Source organism: Ixodes scapularis, unplaced genomic scaffold (genome assembly GCF_016920785.2).
Source record: "Ixodes scapularis isolate PalLabHiFi unplaced genomic scaffold, ASM1692078v2 PGA_scaffold3__209_contigs__length_174095766, whole genome shotgun sequence".
Taxonomy (NCBI): domain Eukaryota; kingdom Metazoa; phylum Arthropoda; class Arachnida; order Ixodida; family Ixodidae; genus Ixodes; species Ixodes scapularis.
Window position 1 is genome coordinate 2,522,419 of NW_024609868.1, and position 22,708 is coordinate 2,545,126.

The 22,708-nt window shown below is 44.5% G+C and overlaps 1 protein-coding gene across 1 annotated transcript in view; it reads right to left on the reverse strand.

Moving 5' to 3' along the window:
• Window positions 1–3,635: 3,635 nt before the first annotated feature.
• Window positions 3,636–22,708, reverse strand: part of LOC8026793 (argininosuccinate synthase) — a 35,935-nt gene continuing 16,862 nt past the window's right edge. The window contains exons 6-13 of the mRNA XM_029985092.3: window positions 22,426–22,547; window positions 21,811–21,895; window positions 20,410–20,474; window positions 20,092–20,165; window positions 19,905–19,962; window positions 9,686–9,842; window positions 8,990–9,055; window positions 3,636–3,772 (exon numbers count right to left, since the gene is read on the reverse strand). Of these exons, the coding sequence (XP_029840952.2) occupies window positions 3,727–3,772; window positions 8,990–9,055; window positions 9,686–9,842; window positions 19,905–19,962; window positions 20,092–20,165; window positions 20,410–20,474; window positions 21,811–21,895; window positions 22,426–22,547 (673 nt within the window). The 3' untranslated portion in view covers window positions 3,636–3,726. The remainder of the gene's footprint in view (window positions 3,773–8,989; window positions 9,056–9,685; window positions 9,843–19,904; window positions 19,963–20,091; window positions 20,166–20,409; window positions 20,475–21,810; window positions 21,896–22,425; window positions 22,548–22,708) is intronic.

A 22,708-nucleotide genomic window follows, 5' to 3' on the forward strand; every position in this document is an offset into this window, starting at 1 on the left:
CCAGTGTACTGCATGTCATCACTGCATTGTCAACGTGATTCATCAAACTTATTAAAAAGATAATCAATAAATTTTAGTTAATTAGCCTAATGATCTACATTTGCTTTTGTCAGGGTGTTGAATTAAGAGATGGGGGCTATTCCAAGAGACAATTCCAATAATGTATTAAGTACGAGTAATATTTGCTCCGCCTCTCCGTGTTTTTGAGACAAATGATGGGTCACCGGGAAAGTCGGATTCAAAAATTAGACTGCTATATATACAGCTAGTGCGAACATCGCATACGTTCGCACTGAATGTATAAATGGCAGTCCGGTGTTTCTGCGTTGTTGCTGTTGTGTGGGGTAGTGTTCTGCTTGTGTTGTGTGTATTCTGTGTGTTCAGAGATGTATGTATATCTACCATGTAGCGTTCACAAGTTTGGGGAACTTGAAGTAAATTTTTTTAGAGTTTGCTGGCTAAAGAGAGCCATAGGATAAGCCATAGAGGAGTCTTTAGCCAACCATTCGACAAGCTAAAGAGCGCTATGGCTGGACAGCGATAGGGCTATAGACAAAGCTAAAGAGCCCCATAAAGGCGACCATAAAAAATGCTAAAGACAGCCATAGAAAATTCTTTAGCTAATTGGGCCAAATAGCTAAAGCCGACCGTACAAAGAATTTTCTATAGCCGACCATAGGACATTTTTGTATGGGTGCCCTGAACTGTCAAGTTCTATCATGAATTTAACAAAATTCATAAAAGGAAAGTACAATACGTGACATTTATGCAGCGATGCTTAAGCCTCCTCAAATATTGGGGCAAGGAATGATATACATTGCATTCTAAACAATTCGTTTAAAGTTATATGGCCCAAGTCGGGTCGCTCTCAGAAATAAGTAGTTGTAAAGTAATTGCATTACGTTTTAGAAGTAATTTGTAATTGTAATTAATTACTTTTTACGTAGTAGTAATTGTAATTATAGTTAAACTACTTTTGAAGCAAAGTAATTGTAATTGTAATTGAATTACATTTTGAAATTAATTTGCCCATGTATGCTTGGGAGCCGACCGGCCGTTCCGGCGTTACCGCCGTCTTCCGCGCCACAACCGCCGCCTTCGTCCCACCGTTAGTGAATATTGTCTCTCGGAGTTTTGTTCACACTACGTGCGCAGACTAATGCGGAAGTTGCGCAGACGTCGTCGGATATCGTACTGACACCAAAACGTGGTGCAGACTGCAGTGCAGACGAAACTTGCGCCTGGCACACGGCCGCCCGAACGGTGGCCCGCCCCTATCATGCCCGTCGCTGCGTATAGAATGACGTGACATCTCGTACCAAGTGGTAGCCATGTTTTTGGCGCCCAGAGGCCAGTGTTGCCCGACGGAGTCGAAGTTTCGGTTTCGATTTCTGCTCATGTTAATAAGCTGAGGTTTGACAAGATATATCCCATTTTTCGCGATGCAAATGACGTAGTACTTTAATCAGTGTTTTTTTTTTTTACTTTAAAAATTCTTATTATTCCGAAATTTCCGGAATTGAGCGGATTTGCCTTTTAAAGGGAAACTCAGGCGGTTCTCTAGCTATTTGGCCTCCAGGATCACAAATATCGAAGTAATTTTCTTTTTACAGCGCAACTGTTAAGGGCTAGTATCCCCAGTATCGTGTCTGTCAGCAAACAAACGATCACACGAAACTCGAGACGGCGGCACCATCTATGAGCAATGGCGGCAACGAGACAACCGGCTTGCCGGTTGTCTCGTTGCCGCCGTCGCTCATAGATGTCGCAACCTTTCCAGAATTTCTACAGCTTCGCTGGTCTTCCTCCTTCACCAGAGTGGAAAGGCTGAAAGTCTTATTTGGAGCACGGAGGTGGCAGAACGTCATTTTCAAAGTACCGCTGAATCCCCTCCTTCCCGTAGCGTGACGTCATATTAGGAGTTTTCTGAATCTTTGCTCTCGCGTATCTCCAGCGCCTATCAAAGGTATCTATTCACGCGCCTTCTTGCTGTTTTCGAAAAGGTCAGAAAAAGACGTCACGACTGGTGTCAGTGCGGGGCATTATATGCGTGGCAAGCTTGCAATAGCACGCGTTGCCCACACGAGCGACGCGCGTTCGGCGGTCGCAATGCCTGGCTATGACGTAACGACTGCATGGTCGGAGGCTTTTTTGTGCTTTCTCGCGTTTAGTTCTACATCTTCGGGGGAAACAAACGTGATATTCAAATTAACGGGATAACAATACACAAAAATTCATCTCTAACTCGTTTTTTTTTTTTTTTTTCAAGAACCTATTCAGTTAATCTTTAAATCCGGTTTTTCTTCGTAATCGTAAAACCGTTTGAGTTATTTTCAAAGGATATATTCAGTACTCCTTGTGCGTGAAAACGGCCAGGCCACGTATACGTAAGAATATTAAGGAAAAAAAGCAAATAAAATACACTAAATATTTTTAATTGATTTCTTTCCTACCATCCTAAATTATTAACTCAAATGAGCGGGTATTCGAGTAACAAGTTAATTTTTACACTGATCCCACAAAATAAGAAACGAAACATAAGCAATAGAATAAAGTCACTGCTAACAAGCAAAACAAAAAATTCCAATGACGCTTGAGTAAAAAAAAAAAAAAAAAAAGCACCATTACCGTTTAGGCCTTGCAATTGGCTTTCAAAATTTATATCCTTTGTCCGTGCGTGCGTGCGTGCGTGCGTGCGTGCGTGCGTGCGTGCGTGCGTGCGTGCGTGCGTGCGTACGTGCGTGCGTGCGTGTTTTTTTTAGAAGTTAGTTTCCGCTGTTTAATGTAGACGGAGTCAGACTAAACGGTTACATCTAGGTTTTGACCAAACGCAGCCAAAATCTTGCACGCGATTATGATATTCATCTTGCTGCGAAGAGTTTTCAAACGCCTTCTGAATGTAGAGGAAACCACAGCGTTGGGAGGAGGAAATGCAACACAAATTTAGCACCATATTCAACGCCGTGCCGCATGTGACGGCCGGCATTAATGGTCTTTAATTAAAATAAGTTTCATTTGCTCAGGAGAGTGGCAGCGCCTCAGAAAGGGAACAGCCCGTACCACCGAGGACCACGGTGCCGCGTCTATAGTGATGGTGATTGTGCGATGATATTATATACGAGATGAGGACGAAATGACCTGAGCGTTGCAAAAACCGCTCCCCGAGTTTCGGCTGCTCGGTGCCAGTCCAGGCAAGTCAGCCAGCGAACCCAGGTGAACCTTGCGAGGATCCGCTGGAAAGTGCGTGATAATTTAACTTGTTGGCGACGTTTATGCAGAAGCTCTTTGTTTTATATAGGCATTGCGGGTGCTGAAACAACTGCAATAATCAAAACCGTTGGCCCAATGCTACATGTAATCGCGTCTTGGAGAAAATGCGTCCCCTCACGAGTTGGGCTGTTCGCAGAATTCAAGTTTCCCAGCATCCGATTTTGGTTTGCTTTTCGGAGGTTTGAAACTCGAATATACTGGGACTTATGATTTATTAAATGCGAACTATGCAATATTCGTTCAAATCAGTAATATTTAATTCAGAAACTTACCTCAGAAAATTACCTTGTGTAATTTTTAGAGCCTCGCATATATAGCATAACAGATAGGGGCTTTTATTCATAAAAAGTTTCCTACATTTTTTTTCTACCTGTTTTTTTTTTATTTACTAATTTAGGATGCACCTAGACTCAGGGGCACCCAAGGTGTCATTGCAATCATAATTCTTTTTTTTTTTCAAGGTTGCTCGGCTGTCTTGTTCACACGATGCCATTCCTTGAGCCTGTGCAAAAAAAGCAGAGATACAAGAGAGACAATGAGCACAGTTAGATCCAACAATGCTAAGTATAAATCACTTTTCAACATTTCCTGCACATATTTATGTACAAAATGCTTTGCTCGCTTTGATTGAACCCTATGCAATAGATGTCTGTTTTCTTCACAATAGAGTGTTTATTCATTTATTTACTATTCATTAATACTGCCACCTCTGAGAAGGGATTTTAGCGGGTGGGTACAATTGATGAACAAGAGAGGCTGGCATACAAGATAGCAAACAAGTCGCACAAACAAAAGAAAAAATATTTGACAGAGGGACAAAACTAATTTAGGAGGGATTCAAATAAAGAAAATGATGGCAGCATAACAACACTTTCAGAAAGGTTATTCCAATCAGTCACTGTTCGCGAAAAAAAAAGTACTTGAAGCAATTGTCAATATGCGATCGAAAAGGAGTTATTGATAGGGCATGCCTCCGTCGTAGTCTGATGAGAAGTGTTTTATGTGAGACAGATCCATTTTATAATGTCCATTTATTAATTGATAGAAAAATTTTAGTTGAGAATGCCGATTTCTGTGAGATAATGACTTAGCTCTGGTTAAAAGTTCGATTATAAAGGTACGTCCAAAACTATTATAAATGTAGCGAGCTGCCTTTTTCTGCACACAATCGAGCTTGCTAATGTTTATCTTGGTGAAGGGATCCCAAATGATATCCGCGTAATCTAATTTTGGCAAGACTATAGCTTTATATGTTAGAAGACGCAAGGAAGGGGTAGAACGTCTTAGCGTCCTTCTAAGAAAGAATAACTTTCGAAGAGAATTAGATGTCACGTAACCAATCGGTTTTATCCCAGTAAGTTATGAGTGATCCGTAGTCCAATGTATTTATATTGTGTTACTTCTAATAGAAGAATATTATTAGTATTGTAAACAAACTTCAACGGATTCCTTTTGTAAGTAATTCTCATAAAAACCTCTTTTTTTTAAGTTAGTGGTAATTTGCCGTTTTGCACACCATTCCGCGATATTTTGAAAAGTTCTATTTAACAAAAGTTGATCGGGAGCACTAGCTATTTCTGAGAAAATTATTCAATCATAAGCGTATAACTTGTTTTTAACCGGAACCATCTTCTACTATATCATTAATAAACAACAAGAAAAGGAGAGGTCCGAGCACAGATCCCCGGGGGACGCCAGAGTCAACAGAAAATATGTCAGAGCAGTGTTCTCCATAAACTACGAATCTTCGACGATTTGAAGGGTGTGTTGAAATCCATTTGAACTAAATGTGTGTTCTTACATATTTTTTTTTCAATTTGTATAGTAACTTTATGCAAGATATTTTATCAAACGCCTTCAAAAAATCTATGAAAATATCATCTATTAGGTTGATTCGCCTAATCTCTTCAGCCATTATAAAATAACTTTAAAAAAATTGGCATCTGCACCCAGAAATTTATGCTTTTAGTTTAGTGGCCGATTTTTCTTTGAGCCATTTCAAGTCGAAGATCTGCGGGTGTTTTTTTTTTTATTATATTTTGTCCGTGTTTGACTGTAATAAATTAATGAAAGCATATGTTTTCTTCTGGTATTGATGTCTTCGTGTACCCGCTCTAATCGCAAACAATAATTAATAAATCAGAAATGCCGTCTTCCCAACCGTGCTTGCCTGCTACGTCCTGCAAAAAAAAAAAAAAAAAACGGGTTTAAAAACAAATCTACATAAACGCTTTATTAAAAGCTATGAATTTGAAACTTTCCCGCAAATCAATGTCAAAATGCTGCCCTAACTTCTTTTTTTTTTTTTTTTTTTGCTGCTTTTAAATTTAGTGAGGTGTCGGTCATTGTTACCTCTCGCTAAACACGCTCCCATTGTGTGTTCGTTTTTAATTTAAAATTAACTGCTGGTCATTTGCAACCTAAGCAGGATGGAACAATAGAGAGTGAACTGTAGACAATTTACAACCATGGACGTTCATTTCGCAAGGCAATAGACCACAGTATAAAGTAGCACAGTGACAGAAGCGATCAACAAATATCTGGCGCCATAACCACTGCGGAACCAGAATAATGATAAAATACAACACCACGAGATGACTCATGACAATTTTTAAAGCACTAACAAAAACCAAAGAAAATATGCTATAAACAAGGACTTTAAAAATATTTGTGCGAGCGCAACACGTTCATAAATGTAAAGAAGAGGCATCTGAGAATTGTTCAACTGTGGCGCATTCAACTACCTCACTTGCTAAAATGTTTCAGTCATCTACTGTTCTTGGAAAAAAAGGAATATTTACACACAATGAGCGACGATCAAAAGGCTCGGATGTGGCGCGAATGGTTTGTTCTTGTGAACTGTTTGAACGGTGGGAGCAAGTACGCGGAAGGGCCAATACCAGTTTGCCTGTTCACAATATAAAACAAAAGCTTTAGTCTAGAATCCAGATAGCTTAAGTCGGGAACATGACTCAGTATTCGACAATGTATTCGACAATGACAACATTTAAGAAATAGAATCGGTCCTTTTGTATCTTCCATCAATAAAACGTAAACTCTGGTTTTGAATACATTCTAATTTAGAAGAGTCGATTTTATTACACGAATCCCATACCGCAGTGGCGTATCCTAAGACTGGTCTAATCAGAGTTTTGTATGCACTCAACCTCGTTGATGCTGACGCCAGTTTAAGTTTCCTCAAAAAAACAAAGTTTTTGAAACGCAGGTGCTTGAGCTTCGCACCGATTATCCGCGAACAATTGATGAGTTACGTCACAGTTTGGAGAATTCTTAGCGTAGCCATTGCTTTCACTACGTCGAAAATACTCTTGAAACGAGTGAGGCGGAAGAGAAAATAAAGCGGAGTTTGGTGAGCGATCTGATGGGCAAGGGTTCTCATGTGCTGCGTGAAGGACTGCTCCGCTGCTGTTCCGGTGCTGCACTTTCCGAAACTGTTGTGATATATACATTTCCGAAGGGCGAACAGCAAAAGAGCGTGCAGTTTCGTATACGATTCCCGAAGAGCACCTGCAGGGGCCTGAATATACTTCCTGATTTTTTCTCTGCACTTCGTCGACGCCGACTGCGAGATTAATCAAAGCGTTGGGAGTGCACATGAAACCTCGATGGAAGCGCCCATCGTTCTGACGCACCTTCCACCAAAGGAAGGCTAATCACACAGTGCAGTATCGGTCAAGGTTATGGCTAATTCGGGTGGTCATTTCCCGGCAAAATATTTTGCCGTACCTTCGGCCAAGGCGTTCACGTTACCAAACAGCTGGCGGATACGAGCCGTTCGGGCAGCTTGTCTGACAAACTGAAATCCGGTATTGACGTATTGGGAAAGGAAAACAAACGAAACAATGCTCGCCGATAGCGGGTTCGAGTCGCCAACAAAGCCATCCAGACAGATAATCTTTTGTGCTCCGACAAAAAAGAGCAAAAACCACAAAGATAAAGGTTATGAAGCCAATATGTTCTGAAGACATCGTCCAGCTTGCGCAAGGTTAGTTTGCTCGGGGACACAACGTGTTATTACACCGCTGTAAAAAAAAAAAAGAAGAAGAAGAAGAAGGACTGATGCAGTTTGACACTTGAATCAGTATTACAATTTCAAGGGGGGTAGGAGCAATGAGAACCCTGAGGAGTAAGAGAAAGACGTTTACAAATCTCTGTAACGCGAAATTAGACCGCAGCTTTTGAGGTATTTAGATTTGGCGAGGGGGGATCGGTGGCCGAGTAGGCTAGCACACACCAGCTCGGAGCACGTGGAGTGGAAGCTCGCGCTGCAGAACCCGGGATACTGGGTTCAATCTCCGCCCCTGCCTGTTTCGATCTGGATGAGCATTGTACCGGCGTGCGGTCGTGTATCACTAGTACTGCGTGGTGCACGTTAAAGACCCCATGCTAGCGGTTGTACTGCACTGACTAAATTGCTCATCTACAGCTGGGAGACTCGTCGCCCTTGGAGGCAGACCAAGTTCTAGGGTGTATACACAACCCAATTTTTTTTTTTTTTAGATTTTGCGATATATTGTGCTAAACAAATTAAGAAAGAAATGTATATATGTACAAATACAGATCTCTCTCCTCAGGTATTGGTTCTGCACCCTCCTCCTCTTCTGTGTCCTCTTCCTCCTCTGTATCCTCCCCTCCTCCGTACCCTCCCCTCCTCCTCCATAAACTCCCTTTCTCTTCCTCCATACCCTCCCTTTCTCCTGCGTGCCCTCTCCTCCTCCGTACCCTCTCCTTCTCCTCCTCTATACCCCTCCCTCCTCCCGGTTTCCCCGCTAAATTTAGCTGGAAAATTGATGCCCCATGACCTCAACACCAATTCAGTTCCCCGTTAAATTTAGCGGGGAAGATGACGTCACATGACTTCGTGTCCCTTTACATATGATCAAATTCAGTTTCTCAGCTAGATTTAGCGGGAAAATTTACGTCACGTGATCTCAACACCAATTCGATTCCCACTAAATTTAGCGGGGAAACTGAATTCGCAGTGCTGCATTATGATACATCATAGACCTACACACCAATTCAGTTTCTTTGCTAAATTTAGCGGAGATTTGAATTAGTGTATAGGACTGGCGACGTTCCATGATGCAACGCGCGCGGTTACGCCGACGGCGACGCAGACGCCGCTATACGCGGAAACGGGCGCCCAAGAGCTGCGCTCGAAAATATAATAATAAGAGAATATAATATAAAAAACGGCACTGGGCAAGCCTTCTTGAGAGCCTTCTGAAATGGCAACATTTCTTCGGAAATCCAAACAATATTTTAAAATTTGCGCGTGTGCTGATAAGATAAGAAGTTCTCCGGGGGAGGGGGGGGGGCGGGGTGCGCGTTACCTTCTCGCAGGACTGGAGATTGAAGCTAACGAAAGCACGCTGAGATTCCATTTCCCATGTATTTTGTCAATAAAGGCAACGTGGGCGTTCTTTTGTATACATGCCACTACTAGAAGCTCGTCACATGGCACGTAAACAGCGTCTCGGTAAGGATCATGGCCCGGGCCCGGGCCCAGGATGGTTCTTCCCCCCCCCCCCCCCCCGGATCTCACCAGGGGGGGCAGGAGCCCCGATGCCCACCGTAGTCTACGCCTATGCTCACTTTCTCCTTCCTACCTGTTCCGAACGAGCGCTGCCATTATCGGACCCCGGGTCCTCGCTTCTCGTCGGCGTCATTAACATCTGGCCCTCTTGGGCTTTCTCACCTGAGAGCCTGGATCTTGATGAAGCCATCGGCGTCGGAAGGCGTGTACTCTCCTTGCACGTCCATGCTGAAACGGCGATGAGGAAGAGAACGCCGCAGAGCAAAACGTCATGGGTGTCGAGTGCATGTGGAGCGAACTCTACAAGCGGCTTTGAAAGGATACCATTCACAAAACCCTACCGCCAGAAGCAAAGCAGTTCTGAAAGTAACGCGTTACCAGTAACGACGTTACTGGTTACACGTTACTTTTATTAGTACCATACTAACCTGCTCGTTACTTTTCGAAACGGCTAAAGAGTAATTCCGTGACTATTTTACGGCATTGCATTTAAAATTACGTTATACTCGATGCTTCTGACTGAAATTAGTCGCGTTTTTGGTTCCTTAAAAGAGCCAACGCCCCATGAAGACCGCGCTGCATCCTACATATTTAATAAACGAAGGATAAAATATTGTCAGATAGCTCTGCAAAAGTTTAATTGCTGCCGAAGTGAGTAAGTGCGGCTTATCGCTGCCAAATACTGAAATTTAAGGTAACGCAAAAAATGACATTCGTTGGGGGAGTAACGGTAACTGGAAGTTCGTTTGCAGGACGGTAACAAATCCCAGTAAAGCGTTAATGTTTGATGAACCAACGAGTAACGCTATTTGGTAATTGATTTTCGGGCAACTGCAGCGAAGTGACAGCCCGGCTCACCTGACCAGCTCCCGGTTGTACAGGGAGTTGGGAGCCCAGCGGCCTCGGATGTAAACCTGGCCCTTGAAGAGGTCCAGTCGGACGGTCCCGGTGACGCAGGCCTGAGACAGCGACAGGCACGACCGCGTGAAACCCGCTTCCGGGCTGTACCACAGGCCTGGGGGCAAACAAGAGGGGCAAAAAGAAAGAATCAGAATCGCCCATCTGGGTTTACACACTTGCAACTGCTTACAACCGTGTGCCTTAAGCTTTTTTTTTTTTTTTTTAATTTCTTTTAATCCATCATTAGGATAGCCTTCGAACACCTCCAGTTTCCGCATATTTCCTACTTTTTTTCGCGCACCATTCTTTCTTTCTTAACTCGAAAAAACGTTTGACAATATTATAAAGGACCATTCCTCACCAAGAGATATGTACATTTGTTCACGCAGATTACACGAAACTTTCGCTATAAAGGGTGCGTGTAGGTGAACAAAACATATAATGGCCGAACTTCCGGGGAGGGTATTTTACTTTTGGTCGGCTATTGTTTTTGCTTGTTTTTGAGGACACTCAACGAGTATCACACACTTTAGGAGTCTAAACCGCCGAGGACTAACTGTGATACCTTATGAAATTTACTTACACGGGCTAGACGGCCCCTTGGCTGAAAAGCAAGAGCCAATGTTTCTACAGGATATGACAAATGTGCCGAAGTTATCGTGGGCGAATCTTCAGGACAACCTGTTCGACTAGCTTGGTTCCTAAACGCGTTCCACTGCTTCTAAAATGGCAAGACATCGGCGGTGGGCACCCACCTCCTCCAAGCGTCGAAACTGTATTGTCAAGAATCACAAATAAGATTAAAAACGTGTTTGTTTTTGATTACGAACTTGACGGTGGTCCATTAGCGTTCGTCAGTAATTTTAAATACCTAGGTGTAACCGCGCCTAGAGATATGAGTTGGAAATTCCATATCGACAACTTGACAAGCACCGCTGAAATAAAATTGTGGTTCTTGAGACGTAACCTAAAATTAGCAACAGAGAAAGCAAAATTAACTGCCTACTTAACATTTGTACGCCCTGTCTTGGAATATGCGAGCACCCCCCCCCCCCCCCCCCCCCCCCAGTGTGAGACCCATACAATAAAAAAAAACTGATTGAAAAATTACAAAAGGTACAAAAAAGAGCTGCTAGATTTATCACATCCGGATATCGAAGGACTGAGTCTGTCAGTGCGATGCTTACTCATCTCAACTTGCCGCCATTCGAAGGACGAAGGAGAAATAGCCAGATTAAAACTACTGCATTTGATCCAAAACAAAAGGGTAAACATAGATTCGCTGCGATATTTAAAGTATCGCTCTACTTGAGGGCTTCGGGGCGGTCATACTGAGATGCTGATGCCGATAAAAGCCCGGATCGACATTTTCAAGTATTTTTTTTTTCCGAGAACCAAAGCTGAGTGGAACAACATCCTGCAAGATGCTTTTTTATGTGACACCGTTGAAGGTTTTGAAGCCAGCCTAAGAGGCCTCGCCAAACAACACATATAATGTATTTTTCTTTAATTTTATTTTCTGTGTACTTAAGTTCGCTTATATTCATGCATTATTTTATTTATTCATTCATTCATTCATTTATTTACCCTCAAAGGTCCTCTTTCGGGGACATTACATAAGGGGGGCATTAATCACATATCAACCAACGAAAGAAACCATGAAACAGCAAAAACAATGAAACAACAACAACTGTTTCATCAACAAACACGCCCTCAATAATAATCCACCAGGGAACCAAAAATAGAGAGCAAACAGCCAGTCATTATTCCCCTTGAAAATGCAAAACCGAAGAGGCAAAACCGAAGAGAAAATGCAAAACCGAAGCGTCAGGGCATAAAATTAAGGCGATGCACTCGGGTACTACATTCCATTCTAAAATCGCTAGGGGAAAAAATGAGTTATTAATTGCGTTAGTAAATCCAGAGATGCGCTGCACACGGTTAGAGTTTGTTAATCCACGAGAAGATCGGGGAAGAGGTTGTAAAAGCATCGATCTAATGTCCGGATAATGGTGGAATATGTTCTGAAATAGGCAGAGAAGCGAGCATTTACGGCGGGTAGCTAATGAAGTTAGGTTTAATTGGGACTTTGAAGCCGTAACGCTAGCAGTATGATTGTATACAGAGAGTATGTAGCGAGCGGTACGATTTTGGATGGCTTCAAGTTGGGTGGTAAGGTAGATTTGGTGAAGGCTCCAGATAGCGGCGGCGTACTCAAGTTTTGGTTGGGTTTAAATATACGTTTAAACGCATCTGTGTCTGAATCATTCGTGGAAGTGTGCTTTAAAAATTTGGTTATTTTACTAATAACCCACTCCTGTAATGGACAATAGGCCAACAGTATGAATAAATAAATAAATACATATACGCGACGAGCTCTTCCGCAGTGGTCGCTGAGCGGGGTCTTGGTTTTAGCAATCTTCCAAACGTTTTTATCGCGCTTCTTTCAGCACGATGCGAGTCTGTAAGGCGCAATTTGTTGTGACTTGCCTGCTTTGTGTTTTAAGGTTTATTTCTCAGACCACCGTGCACGTTGCATTTTATACGTGCCGTAATGACCCATCGTTGTACGGAGATGGTCGGTGGAGGCGGCGCGGCGCCGGCACGGCATTCCAGCGTTCGTCGTGTTGCGTCATCCATCGGCAGCAGATCGAAGTAGGCTAACACCGTCTGACAATGCTGTCGTCATGCGATCAGCGAGGCTCGGCGGCTCAGCAACTTAAGAGCACGACACTGCGGAATTTCTAGAGCGCAGCTCTCACGGAATTGCTCACCAGTGAACCAAAAGTCGTCGCGCACCCACCCAAACAGAATGTAAACATAGGAAACCGGGAAGTATTTCTGTCCACCTGTCCTGGCGCCGAAAGTGGCCCACACACCCTGTATAGTGAAATGCAGTTTCAGGGTCACCTCGTACATGGCGCCAGCGTGAAAGCGTGTTCGCTTGTCGTAAGAGATCACAAGAAGTCGGTCTAAGCAAACACTAATGTGCCAACGAGCCTTGAGAGTGTTACGAACTCTGACAATTCATTAATGCGCTCAACATGGTCTACGGTGCCTGTGCAGTGAATCTTGAACTACTGTGCTCATCAACTGTTCTCGCAGACACCTGGCCTCGAGCGAATTCCGTTTCGTCGCGTGCCAGATGTTGCGCGACCCGGAGGAGTCAGCCCAAGTCCTGACCACCTCCCGGGCCCTGGCGATCGCGGCGGCCCTCTGGGACTCCACCACCCCCAATACCTGATCCCGGAAGAATGATAAAGTTTCCTCCTCCTCACTATCTGCAGCACCACAGGCCTTGCCAGGGCGCTCGAGTCCTGAAGACGCGATCAAGCTACAAAAGAAGCCAGCACACCGGCCTGTTCTCAGCTCGAAAGCAGCGCGTCTTGAACTATACTATGCTCATCAACTGTGTTCTCGCAGGTGAGAACGGAAGGACTCTTTACGTATTTCTTCTAGTTTGTATTTTTATATGTTTTCTGTGCTTTTTATAGTTAATTGCTGCCTATATAGATACATGTTTTGCTTGCATACCATGCTAAAGTTGAAGCTTGGGCGAGTTGGTGCATAATTCAGAATTAAAAACAGCGCAAAAAAAATAAAAAAAAAAAAACAGCATTAGAAGAAGTGACACCGACGCAGCGCTGCGTCCGTGTCACTTCGTCGTCACCTCGTCTTTTTGCGCTGTTTTTTTTTTTTTTTAAATTTTGAATTACATACAATGGTTGCAAGTGCATCTGAAATGCGTGAAATGTACTGTGATTTGGATACGTAAAATTTTTATGTATACGTATAAAACAGTTCAATTTTTTATTGTTACCTTTAAAAAGACACTAACACCCCCCAAAATGTTTTTTTTATTTTTTTTTAAAGCGATTTATCATGCTGTCAACAGACTACCCAATTAAAATTTTGCTACAGAGTCACGTATATTTTTAATAAAGCAAAAACAAAAAAAGCACCTCTTTGAAACCGAAATCTTAGCACGGAGGTCGGAGAAATATGGAGGATGAGAGAGCCGGAAGTCACGTTGCTACACCCAACCGTGCACGTTTTTTTTTTTTTTTTTTTTTTTTTGCAAGTATAGCAGACGAATTCCTTTGCGGGAATTTTTCGCCGTGCGATTCCTTTGCAGTTATGTTGGTTCCGCTCGCGGTTCTGTACTTCAAGATGTCTTGTTTTTTTACATTTAAGTGTTGTAAATTAGTGGTGAGTGCCCGTGGTGAATTCGCGTGATCAGCTCCGAAAAGAATACCCCCAGGACGTTGCGTGAAAATCTGCCTCACCTGTCCTGCATCTGAAAGTGGCATTGTGCGGGAGAGTGCACAAGTTTCCGAAAGATCGACGGGATCGGGACCAATGGCTGGCTGCGGTTCCTGTAGAACAGTTACGGGAAGCTCGGAAAGCGGACGCTGCCCGATTCGCATGCGCCTTGCATTTCGGGGAAAGTGACTACACTGAGTTCGCAGGTGTCAAAAAAGGCATCCCACACCATTTAGTTCAGCGACGTATCGTCCACAACAATTGTTGTTGTTGTTGCTTTTTCAGCGATAATTGTAAAAAAAGAAATGTAAACATCGCAAAATGTTTGAAAAAATAAATGGAAAGGTACGCCCACACTAGAGATTGAACCCGTGCCCGCTACGTGTGAAGCGGAGATTTTTCCACTGAGCTACTGGGGCAACTCTTCGTAATAATGCAGCCGGTCGACTGTAGAGTTTGCTGCTGAATTTCCTCCAGCAAAAGCACTCCCGGGTCGAGGTTTGGCAGCACCACGCATTGGCCACATTCGCACCTAGTAAAGAAACCGTACGCGTGCATATTCAACTCGAAGTACGCACTTCGTGCTATACGGTTTGCGCGAGCGATGTCTTCAGCCACGAGAAGGGAAGACGGCTCGGCCACGTCTTCGTGCAATCGGCTTGCTGATCGGGTGGGTCGCAAGGGATGAATACGAATTCTTTTGATCGGTCAAACATTTCTCTTTCTAAGGAAAACAGAATTCGCCGGTACCGCGAACGACACTTCTGAAGTAGAGGTCCCACGCCCGGTCGTCCGCTGCCATCCGCCAGTCCCACGATACACGAAACGAGGCGCCATGTTGAGAATTACGCAGTGAACGCAGAGAATGCTTCCGGTTGTCTGTGCAACATTTTTTTTTTTTTTTTCAATCAACATATTTGCAGCTTTTTGGAAGCCACAAAAAAGGGCTTCATATTTTTATTCTATTTTTAATATTGACTGCGTGCCTTAAATGACCCAGGACCGTGTCTAAACCTCAGAAAACGGCCCGTGACCATGGAAAAGAGATTGAGCGCGACTCAAACCGGCCAGTTCTTGTTCGGCGGTTTTCGGGCCGAAAGAAACCGAATTTCGAGCCGCAAATTCTGTTCTGGGCAGTTGGGCTCCCATATGTCACGTACAACTAAAAACCTTGGCGAGCATAAATACTTTTAAACCTTATACATACCATGGACCAACTAGCCCAAACCAAAGTTTTAATAAATACTCTGTCAGTGTCCCTTTAAACCATATATTAAGTATTATTTTTTTGTGAAATTAGCTTATGCTTGCATCCATTGCTTAGATATGGCCTTTGATGAATGTCCACATTTTCTTTCTTTTTTTTTTTTTTTTTTGAAGGGCTCTTCAAGCTGCCTCTCGGAAGGCCTTTTCCTCCGTCCCACCTCCCCGCAAATCATGTGATAAAAATTAATGAATTTTTAAAAAAGAAAAAAAAAAAAGCACGTTTTTTCTTTTGACTGTCATTGTTTACCGTTCCTCTTTCGCCCACACTATGAGTTGCAGTTTTTAGTTAGCGAGGAAGGCTAGCGGACACAGGTGTCGCTGTTGTCGCGGCGTCGTTAAATCGCTGGATATCTTGACTTATCCAAGTATCGCCATCACTTGATCGTGCCGCGGGTGCTCCTACTGGATTCCGGCGACGCGTCGCCATTTTTTGGCTAATGGCGCATCCCACATCCAGAGGCGCACGTTCCTATTAGCGACGAGATGTTTCGGTGGCGCCCTCGTTCGGTTACCTTACGTGACGTCATTATTTTGTGAACAGCAAGCTCGATAGTGTTTGTAATAAGCATTCTGGAAGCCTAAAATCATAGCGCTCTCAAAGCAACGCTGCCAACACCGTCCAAATTGAAGTTCTGACATTCCTCTTATTTCCGCCGATGAGACATCCTTTGCTGACGTCATAGTCAGCATTCGGCCAATTGTAGTGGGCCGACCACAGCGACGCTTTCGATCGCTCACGTCGCCAATACTAATGTGTTGTGGCTGCGGGTGACGCGCCGCCGTTTGCGAGCACGCTTCCATTGGTCTACTGTAGATGCAGGCGCCGCCCCGCCGCGACAAACAAAATTGGCGGCGACGCTCCGTCATTTTTGACTCAAGTGTGTCCCAGCCATAGAGTTATTACAATAAACGCTAGAGGCTCAGCTGGCGCTAGTGTCTACGGGACTTCCGGTTGCAAATTGAAGCAGACAGCATGCAGTCTACTTTTCCAGTCTTCCTGTGTATTCCTATGGGAAAACGCGCGTGAATTTTGTCTCGTTGCCGGAAAATAACATGAATAACTTTTGTTATTTCGGTTGTACCGGGTAGTATGTACCTTCATTAATATTGTGAAAGTGTAATTGCTTCAGTTACGGCGTTTTTTCTTTACGAACGAACGATGCTAAACTTCGCTATATTTCAGTCCCAAACCCCTGTTCCATGACAGGTATGTAGAAACGAGCGAAGATTCTAAGCAAAATAACGATCGAAAGGAATGTAGAGAGTGTTCAAAGTTCGCCAGCATTCCGTTGGTGCTTATATATCTTGCTAATATGCCTGTCCTCTCACTATATGAAAATGACCCCGTCGTGCATCTTTACGAGTGGTTAGAAAAACGTTCGAAACGTAAAGAAGAAAGTACGCGGGCTACGAAAGGTGTGTTTTCTTATTATTTCCTATGTTTGGCTGTTTTTATCGCGCACCGTTCTCTGGCTTCACCCTATTTGCAAAGTTTTGGAGCGTGCGGGGGATAATTTCAACACAGAACTAGCATCTTCGCACATATTCATGAGCACAGTGGCGTACCAACTTGTTTTTGAGTGGGGGGGCAAACCAGACCCTCTCCCCCCCCCCCCCCCCCCAAATCGAAAATTCGGCGCAACTTTTGTCCAACTTTTCTAAAGATTTGGCAATGATTCGTCAAAATTACAACGTTACCAGACTTAACATTGATATTTTGTTTTTTCTCACGAAAAAAATTTTGCTTCTTCTTCTTAAAATAAATACAACTTGTAGTGCCTATTGAAAGAGTTATGACTAAATAAGGTGATATTCTAGAAGATAATTGTATCGATGTCGCTTTTGTGTGTTTACTTGTAATTTTGGTGTATGCTTCCAGAAAGTGGCGTGACAACGAGGTTGGGTAGTAGCCGGCACAGTCACGAATCACACTACGAGAGCTTTGATTTTGAGGCTTCATCAGCGCACGCCTGCAAGTGTGTTTACATTGTTAAAATAAAGGCAATCACTGCGTTCTTACTTTCTCTGGTAGTCGCCGTTTCGTGCGCGAAAACGGATGCAGCGGTTGCTGAGCCTTCACCAGAAGAGATAACAATATTGTAAATATGCATGTTTTTCGATTTAAGTCACTTGACGTCAGCTTTGCATGAAAGTGCGCGTTCCATATTCGCAACGTGCCGTTTTTAACCTTTAAAATTCCGGTTTCTGGTGTTCGGACACACACGGACGTTTAGGAAGATGGGGAGAGTTAGGAATGGTCGGATGTGCAACGTCGACCATGACAGTTCTGTGTTTAACGAATATTTTTCATCAGTGTTTACTAACGAGTGCTTGGACTCCGTCCCCACTCTCCCTGAAAAGCTTTACGAGCGCATGCATCCTATTAACGTTAACTCCGCCGGTATTATAACATTGATTGATAAACTAAAACTTACTTCGTCCGCTGGAACCGATAACATCAACTCTAAAATTTAAAAGAAACACCAGTGTTATTTCGAGTGAGTATTTAAAACTTATCTTTATTCAGTCCTTATCTCAAAGGTGCCTTCCATCTGACCAAAAGGTGGGAAGGGTAATTCCCAGTCTTTTACGTTTACATTACATTTATATTCTAGTAATTCGTAGTTTACTTTAACTACTTTTCCGAGTGACTTCCACTCAAATTACAAATTACTTTCTAATTTTAGTGGTTGTTTTGCCTATCAACACAGAAAAGATGTCGGAAGGTCAGCTGATATTTGCAGAGGGGGAAGCATGCGGAGTAGAAAAGGGGGGGATGGGAAGGAAGAAAGTGATTTAGATAGTCCAAAAAACCCCAACATTTTAACGAGCCCCCCCACTGCAACAACACTGCTACGAGGCGCGGGGAGCGAACAGACACGACGCAAGAGAGGTCGAGTAACTGTGGGATTAGCTCCGAATAGTGGCGTTTCTTTGTATTCCGAAGCTCAAGGAGACTTGACGCATTTGAAGAAAGGGCTTATCCCCGCTTCTCTCCAATGTAGGAAATCTTGCCCACTACAGGGGGTGCACACACTGCTCCTTTTACGGTGCAGGCGATAGAACCCCTAACAACGACGCTCACGCCGGATGGGCTGCTCGTGTATCACTCGAAGCGCGTTAACCCACCCCCGCGCCTGCGTTCACGCCGCTTCGCGGTGACGGTGTGCGGCTGCTAATTACAAATCTATTAACCCACCTAGCCCCCCCACCCCCCGTACACGCCGCTTTGCGGCGTCCGGTCGGCAACCCAAGCCCCGCTGCCCCCCATGCACTTCCGTAGAGTCGATACGATTTAGTTTAGCGATGTTTCGTCAACAACATTCGTTTTTTTAGTGTTAATGGTAAAAAAGAAATGTAAATATCGCCAAATGCCTCGAGAAAACAAAATGTTCGAGAAAAAAAATAAAAAGAAGTAAGCCGGCCCACACCATAAATAGAACCCGGGTCTGACACGTATGAGGCAGACATCTCACCACTAAGTTACGCTACTTCTTCGGAAACTCGCATTGCATCCGCTGCCTATGTTGACGGCGGCAGCGCCTATCTCCAAGCAAGCAAGCAAAACTTTATTTTGTGTAAGGGCCTACGTCCTGGTCTGGACGGCCCGTCCGGCCCATGTCTCGCGGATGGATTCCGTTAGGTTACCGTGTAGCCTTGTTCGTGGGGCAAGGCTCCACAAACCAGCCAATCCGGCGTGCGTGAGCACCGTTGCTAGGGTTTGTATCGCCTGCGCGTTAAAAATATGCCCGCGCGGGTCGAGGGGCAGTGCCCTTGGTATTCCTTGGGCGCCGCCGGCCTGTGTCTGCTCTGCCCAGTGGCGGCCGTTTCAGGGGGGGCAAAACGCATGCCTTGCCCCCCCACTCTGAGAACTGGGGGGGCAAGTGCCCCCCTTGCCCCCCCGGTTGGTACGCCTATGCATGAGCAGAAAGAATAAAGCAGTACTTTTTTATCGCAAATCGGACTATATTACGTTACTTTATATTTATTTTGATCGTCTGCAAGCACAAGGAGTCTTATCCAGTGTTACTGCGTAGTTCTTGCCGTCTCTCTTGGTTTTCCACATGTCCTTCGTTTGACACGTATATCCCCAATGCTGAAAGGCGTCGACGCCGTGTTCGCGCTAACAGTGTCCGACAGTGCACATAAATACACGTACGAAGCGGTTTTAACACCGTTTTTCATACCGCGAATTTGAAATAAAAATAGTGTAACTGACCAATTATTTCGTCTGCGTGACTGAGAAATGTTCCAATGTGCCTAGTACGTACAAATTATTAGTGATATTTGCTCTTATAATCGAGCGCAGAGAGAAAATGCACTCGCTTTTTCCCATAGAAATGCATTACCGGAAGTCAATTTCTGACTGCTTGCTGTCTGCTTCAAAATGCAACAGCACACTAGCGCCAGCTGAGCCTCTAGCGTTTATTGTAATAACTCTATGGTCCCAGCATGTACCAGCTTGGCGGTACTTGCTCATAAATTTCAAAATCATCCAGCGCTGCTTCGCCCGAGTACGGCGATTGGCAGTGCTACACAGATATGACATCAGAAAAGAGAAATCAAGTGGACAAAACAAATACCCAGCAAAATCGGGTAAACCGAAGATGATCTCCCGGTGGCTCAGGCAGGACACTTGGCCACTTACCGCCGTACACCTGCTCGGCAAACTTCGAAGACAGGTCGCGTTTTATCCTCCGGACTTCCTGCAACGGGGTTTGATTGTTTGGCGTATACGACGACAACACACGAATATGCTTGGTGCAGGAGTGCGTCGCAAAAGCGGCTGGCAAATAGGTTTTCGAGTTTACGGGAATGCAGCGCAACGTACGCACCTTGTCCATTGTAAAAACCTCAAGATCAAGATGGGCCGCGTGTAAGATGGTTCCAGCCGGGGTTTCGTAGACGCCTGAAAACGAGCGAAGCTTTAAGTTTAGGCCAATTGGTACGTGACATATCTACATTCCCAGAAGGGACCGAGTCTACGCTGCACCGCTGTTCACTCTGAACGACAACCATTGATCGTGCTTCATTCGGATCAACCAGAGAGCAGGGCTGGGCAGAGATGCGAGCAGAATGACGAAAAAAAAAAAAGTACGAGCAGAGCTTTCCGTTTGATCGTCTCAATCGCTTAACACGAATATTGAGCTTACCTCGTGACTTCATGCCGATCACTCTGTTTTCGACGATGTCGATACGACCGATACCGTGGCGCCCCCTGCGGGATTAAGGCATCGCGAGTTCAAATCACATTCCTGGAATTTCAGTGCAAAGCGCAAGTTCGTCTGCTTCTCGCACATGTCAGAACGCCGAGCATTTATTGGCTGATCGAAAACAAATAGGGGGTCGACCTCGAGGCATCTAGCATTAAGGTCTACCCACTCTATCCTTTCAATCGAAGCCAATCAGAGCTCGGCGTCGTTCTGACGTCACCGCAATTCCTGCGCTACAGGCAGACGACTTGCTCCCCGCATAGATGCGGGTGCTGTGTGCCTTTGCGCATTCGTGCAATCACAAACAGTAATACCGCGATGGCCGAATAGACCCTTTTCGATCAAGCAACATTGGCGGCCGCCATTTCTGGGGCATGAAGCGTGTGATTGGATATGAGCCCTCGCCGAACGTTGATGCAATTGTTAACCCTCGTGTTCATACGTGTCCAAGGAACGGCCGACTCGGGTATTTGGCGCAGTATAGCCACTACATGACGAACGCTTTTGAAAAGTCTCTATTGTCCCCTCACTCCGGAAGTCCTTAGATGTATTCACTCGAAACATCAATCACAATCGGTATCACGGACCAACGACCAGCTGGTCTCAACGGAGAGAGTGGGTGTCGTTTTGCCACTGCGACTGCATCACCCTTGAGGTCCGATACTGCCTTTCTCATTGTATAAACTGACTAAAAGAATCGAGTATTTGTGGGGCAGTGTAAAAGCAGTATAGCTGTCGAGGGGTGGGAGTGAGAAGTAAACATTATCGGAGCTGCGCGCCGAACCGACCCTTCAGTCCTTCGTTTCACAGGCGAAGGACCGGAGTAAGGAACAGAAAGCTCAGTTACACGCATGTTACGTGTTTCGTAACAGGCCTCGAGTACCCTGAGGGCGCACAGAGTAGTTTATTGGTTACAAGCCGGGTAAATGCGAATATGTCTGGTGGTGTTATAACTACACACTGAAGTTTTACGCCAAAAAAAAAACATAAGGACAAAGAAGGGAGACAACTCGTGTTTTCTTGCGTTGTCTCGTACTTGTTGCCCCTGTTTCTTTTTTTCTTTTTTGGCGTAAAACCTTAGTTTGCATCAGATCCAACGAGCCCAACTTGTAGTCTTAATTGTACGTTAAATGCTATGCTGCAATAAAAAAAATGATTTCATTAAGCATTAAGTTATAACTCCTGTTAGAGAAAAAGGTAATGTCTTTAGGGTTCGAGGTGTAATTTTACTCAGATTGAATTTATCGAATAATTCTTAACTTCTGCGTGACCCCGCAAGTGCAAAACAAATATTTGTCGGGCAGACCCGGACAAGATCAGGTTTTTGAAGTGTCGGCTTACCCTATCTCATTAAGGTAGGTGAAAAGTTCCAGGGGTTCCACCTTGATGGTCTGCGTTCGAGTGTTAGTAACCTGGGTCGGCTTGCCTGTGTGTTCGTCAAATGAAGAGTCAGGATCATTCGTGTGTTTCCAATTTCAACTCTCAGACACTTGAAGAAACAAGGTACCGTGGGTTATATTGGTGTCATTTGTAACAATACTCCACTGACAGTCATGGTCCTTTACAGTAATAGATGGAGTCGCACATCCCCTACTTTAATCCATGGGCTGGCAACCTCTTTGAAGCGGCGGGCCAAGTCGTCAAGAAGCCGACACGGAGGTTGGCCAAACTGCAAGCCGCGAAGTGCTCCCTGTTCGCGTCTATAGCCCCATTTGATCTGAAAACTGCCGTGCACTCTTTGAGTTTGTGTGAGGAAGAGACAAGGGGGAGCAGAGGGGGGGGGGGGGGGGGGTCTTTTCTGTTGTTGAGTTGGGGACCGCATGACACTAACTCAGGCGCCGCATGCCGACCCCTCTATTAATTTATACCATTCTCTCGTTATATTTTTTTTAAGCACGGACAAAGGCGCTGGTAAGTTGTACGCTCTAAAGGTTTGCGTGATCTAAAAGCACCAACCGTTCTTGAACTCGATTTCCAGTGTGTCGGGATCATTCGGAGCTTCCTTGGGGTCTGTAGTCATCGAATAGAGACTTTCCGGAGCAGAGAGGTACGGATCCTCCAGTATGCCAGACTCGTAGCTGAAACATAGCAGAAAATAAAATCATCAGGATCATTGGAAGAATCAAGGCGAGTGCGAAATCACCGCCAATTTTGTAACGTCACAAACCGTAATAATCTACCAGGTATGCACAAAAAATCCAGTTTATTATTATTTTTTTTATGCATAAGTGAACGTTTA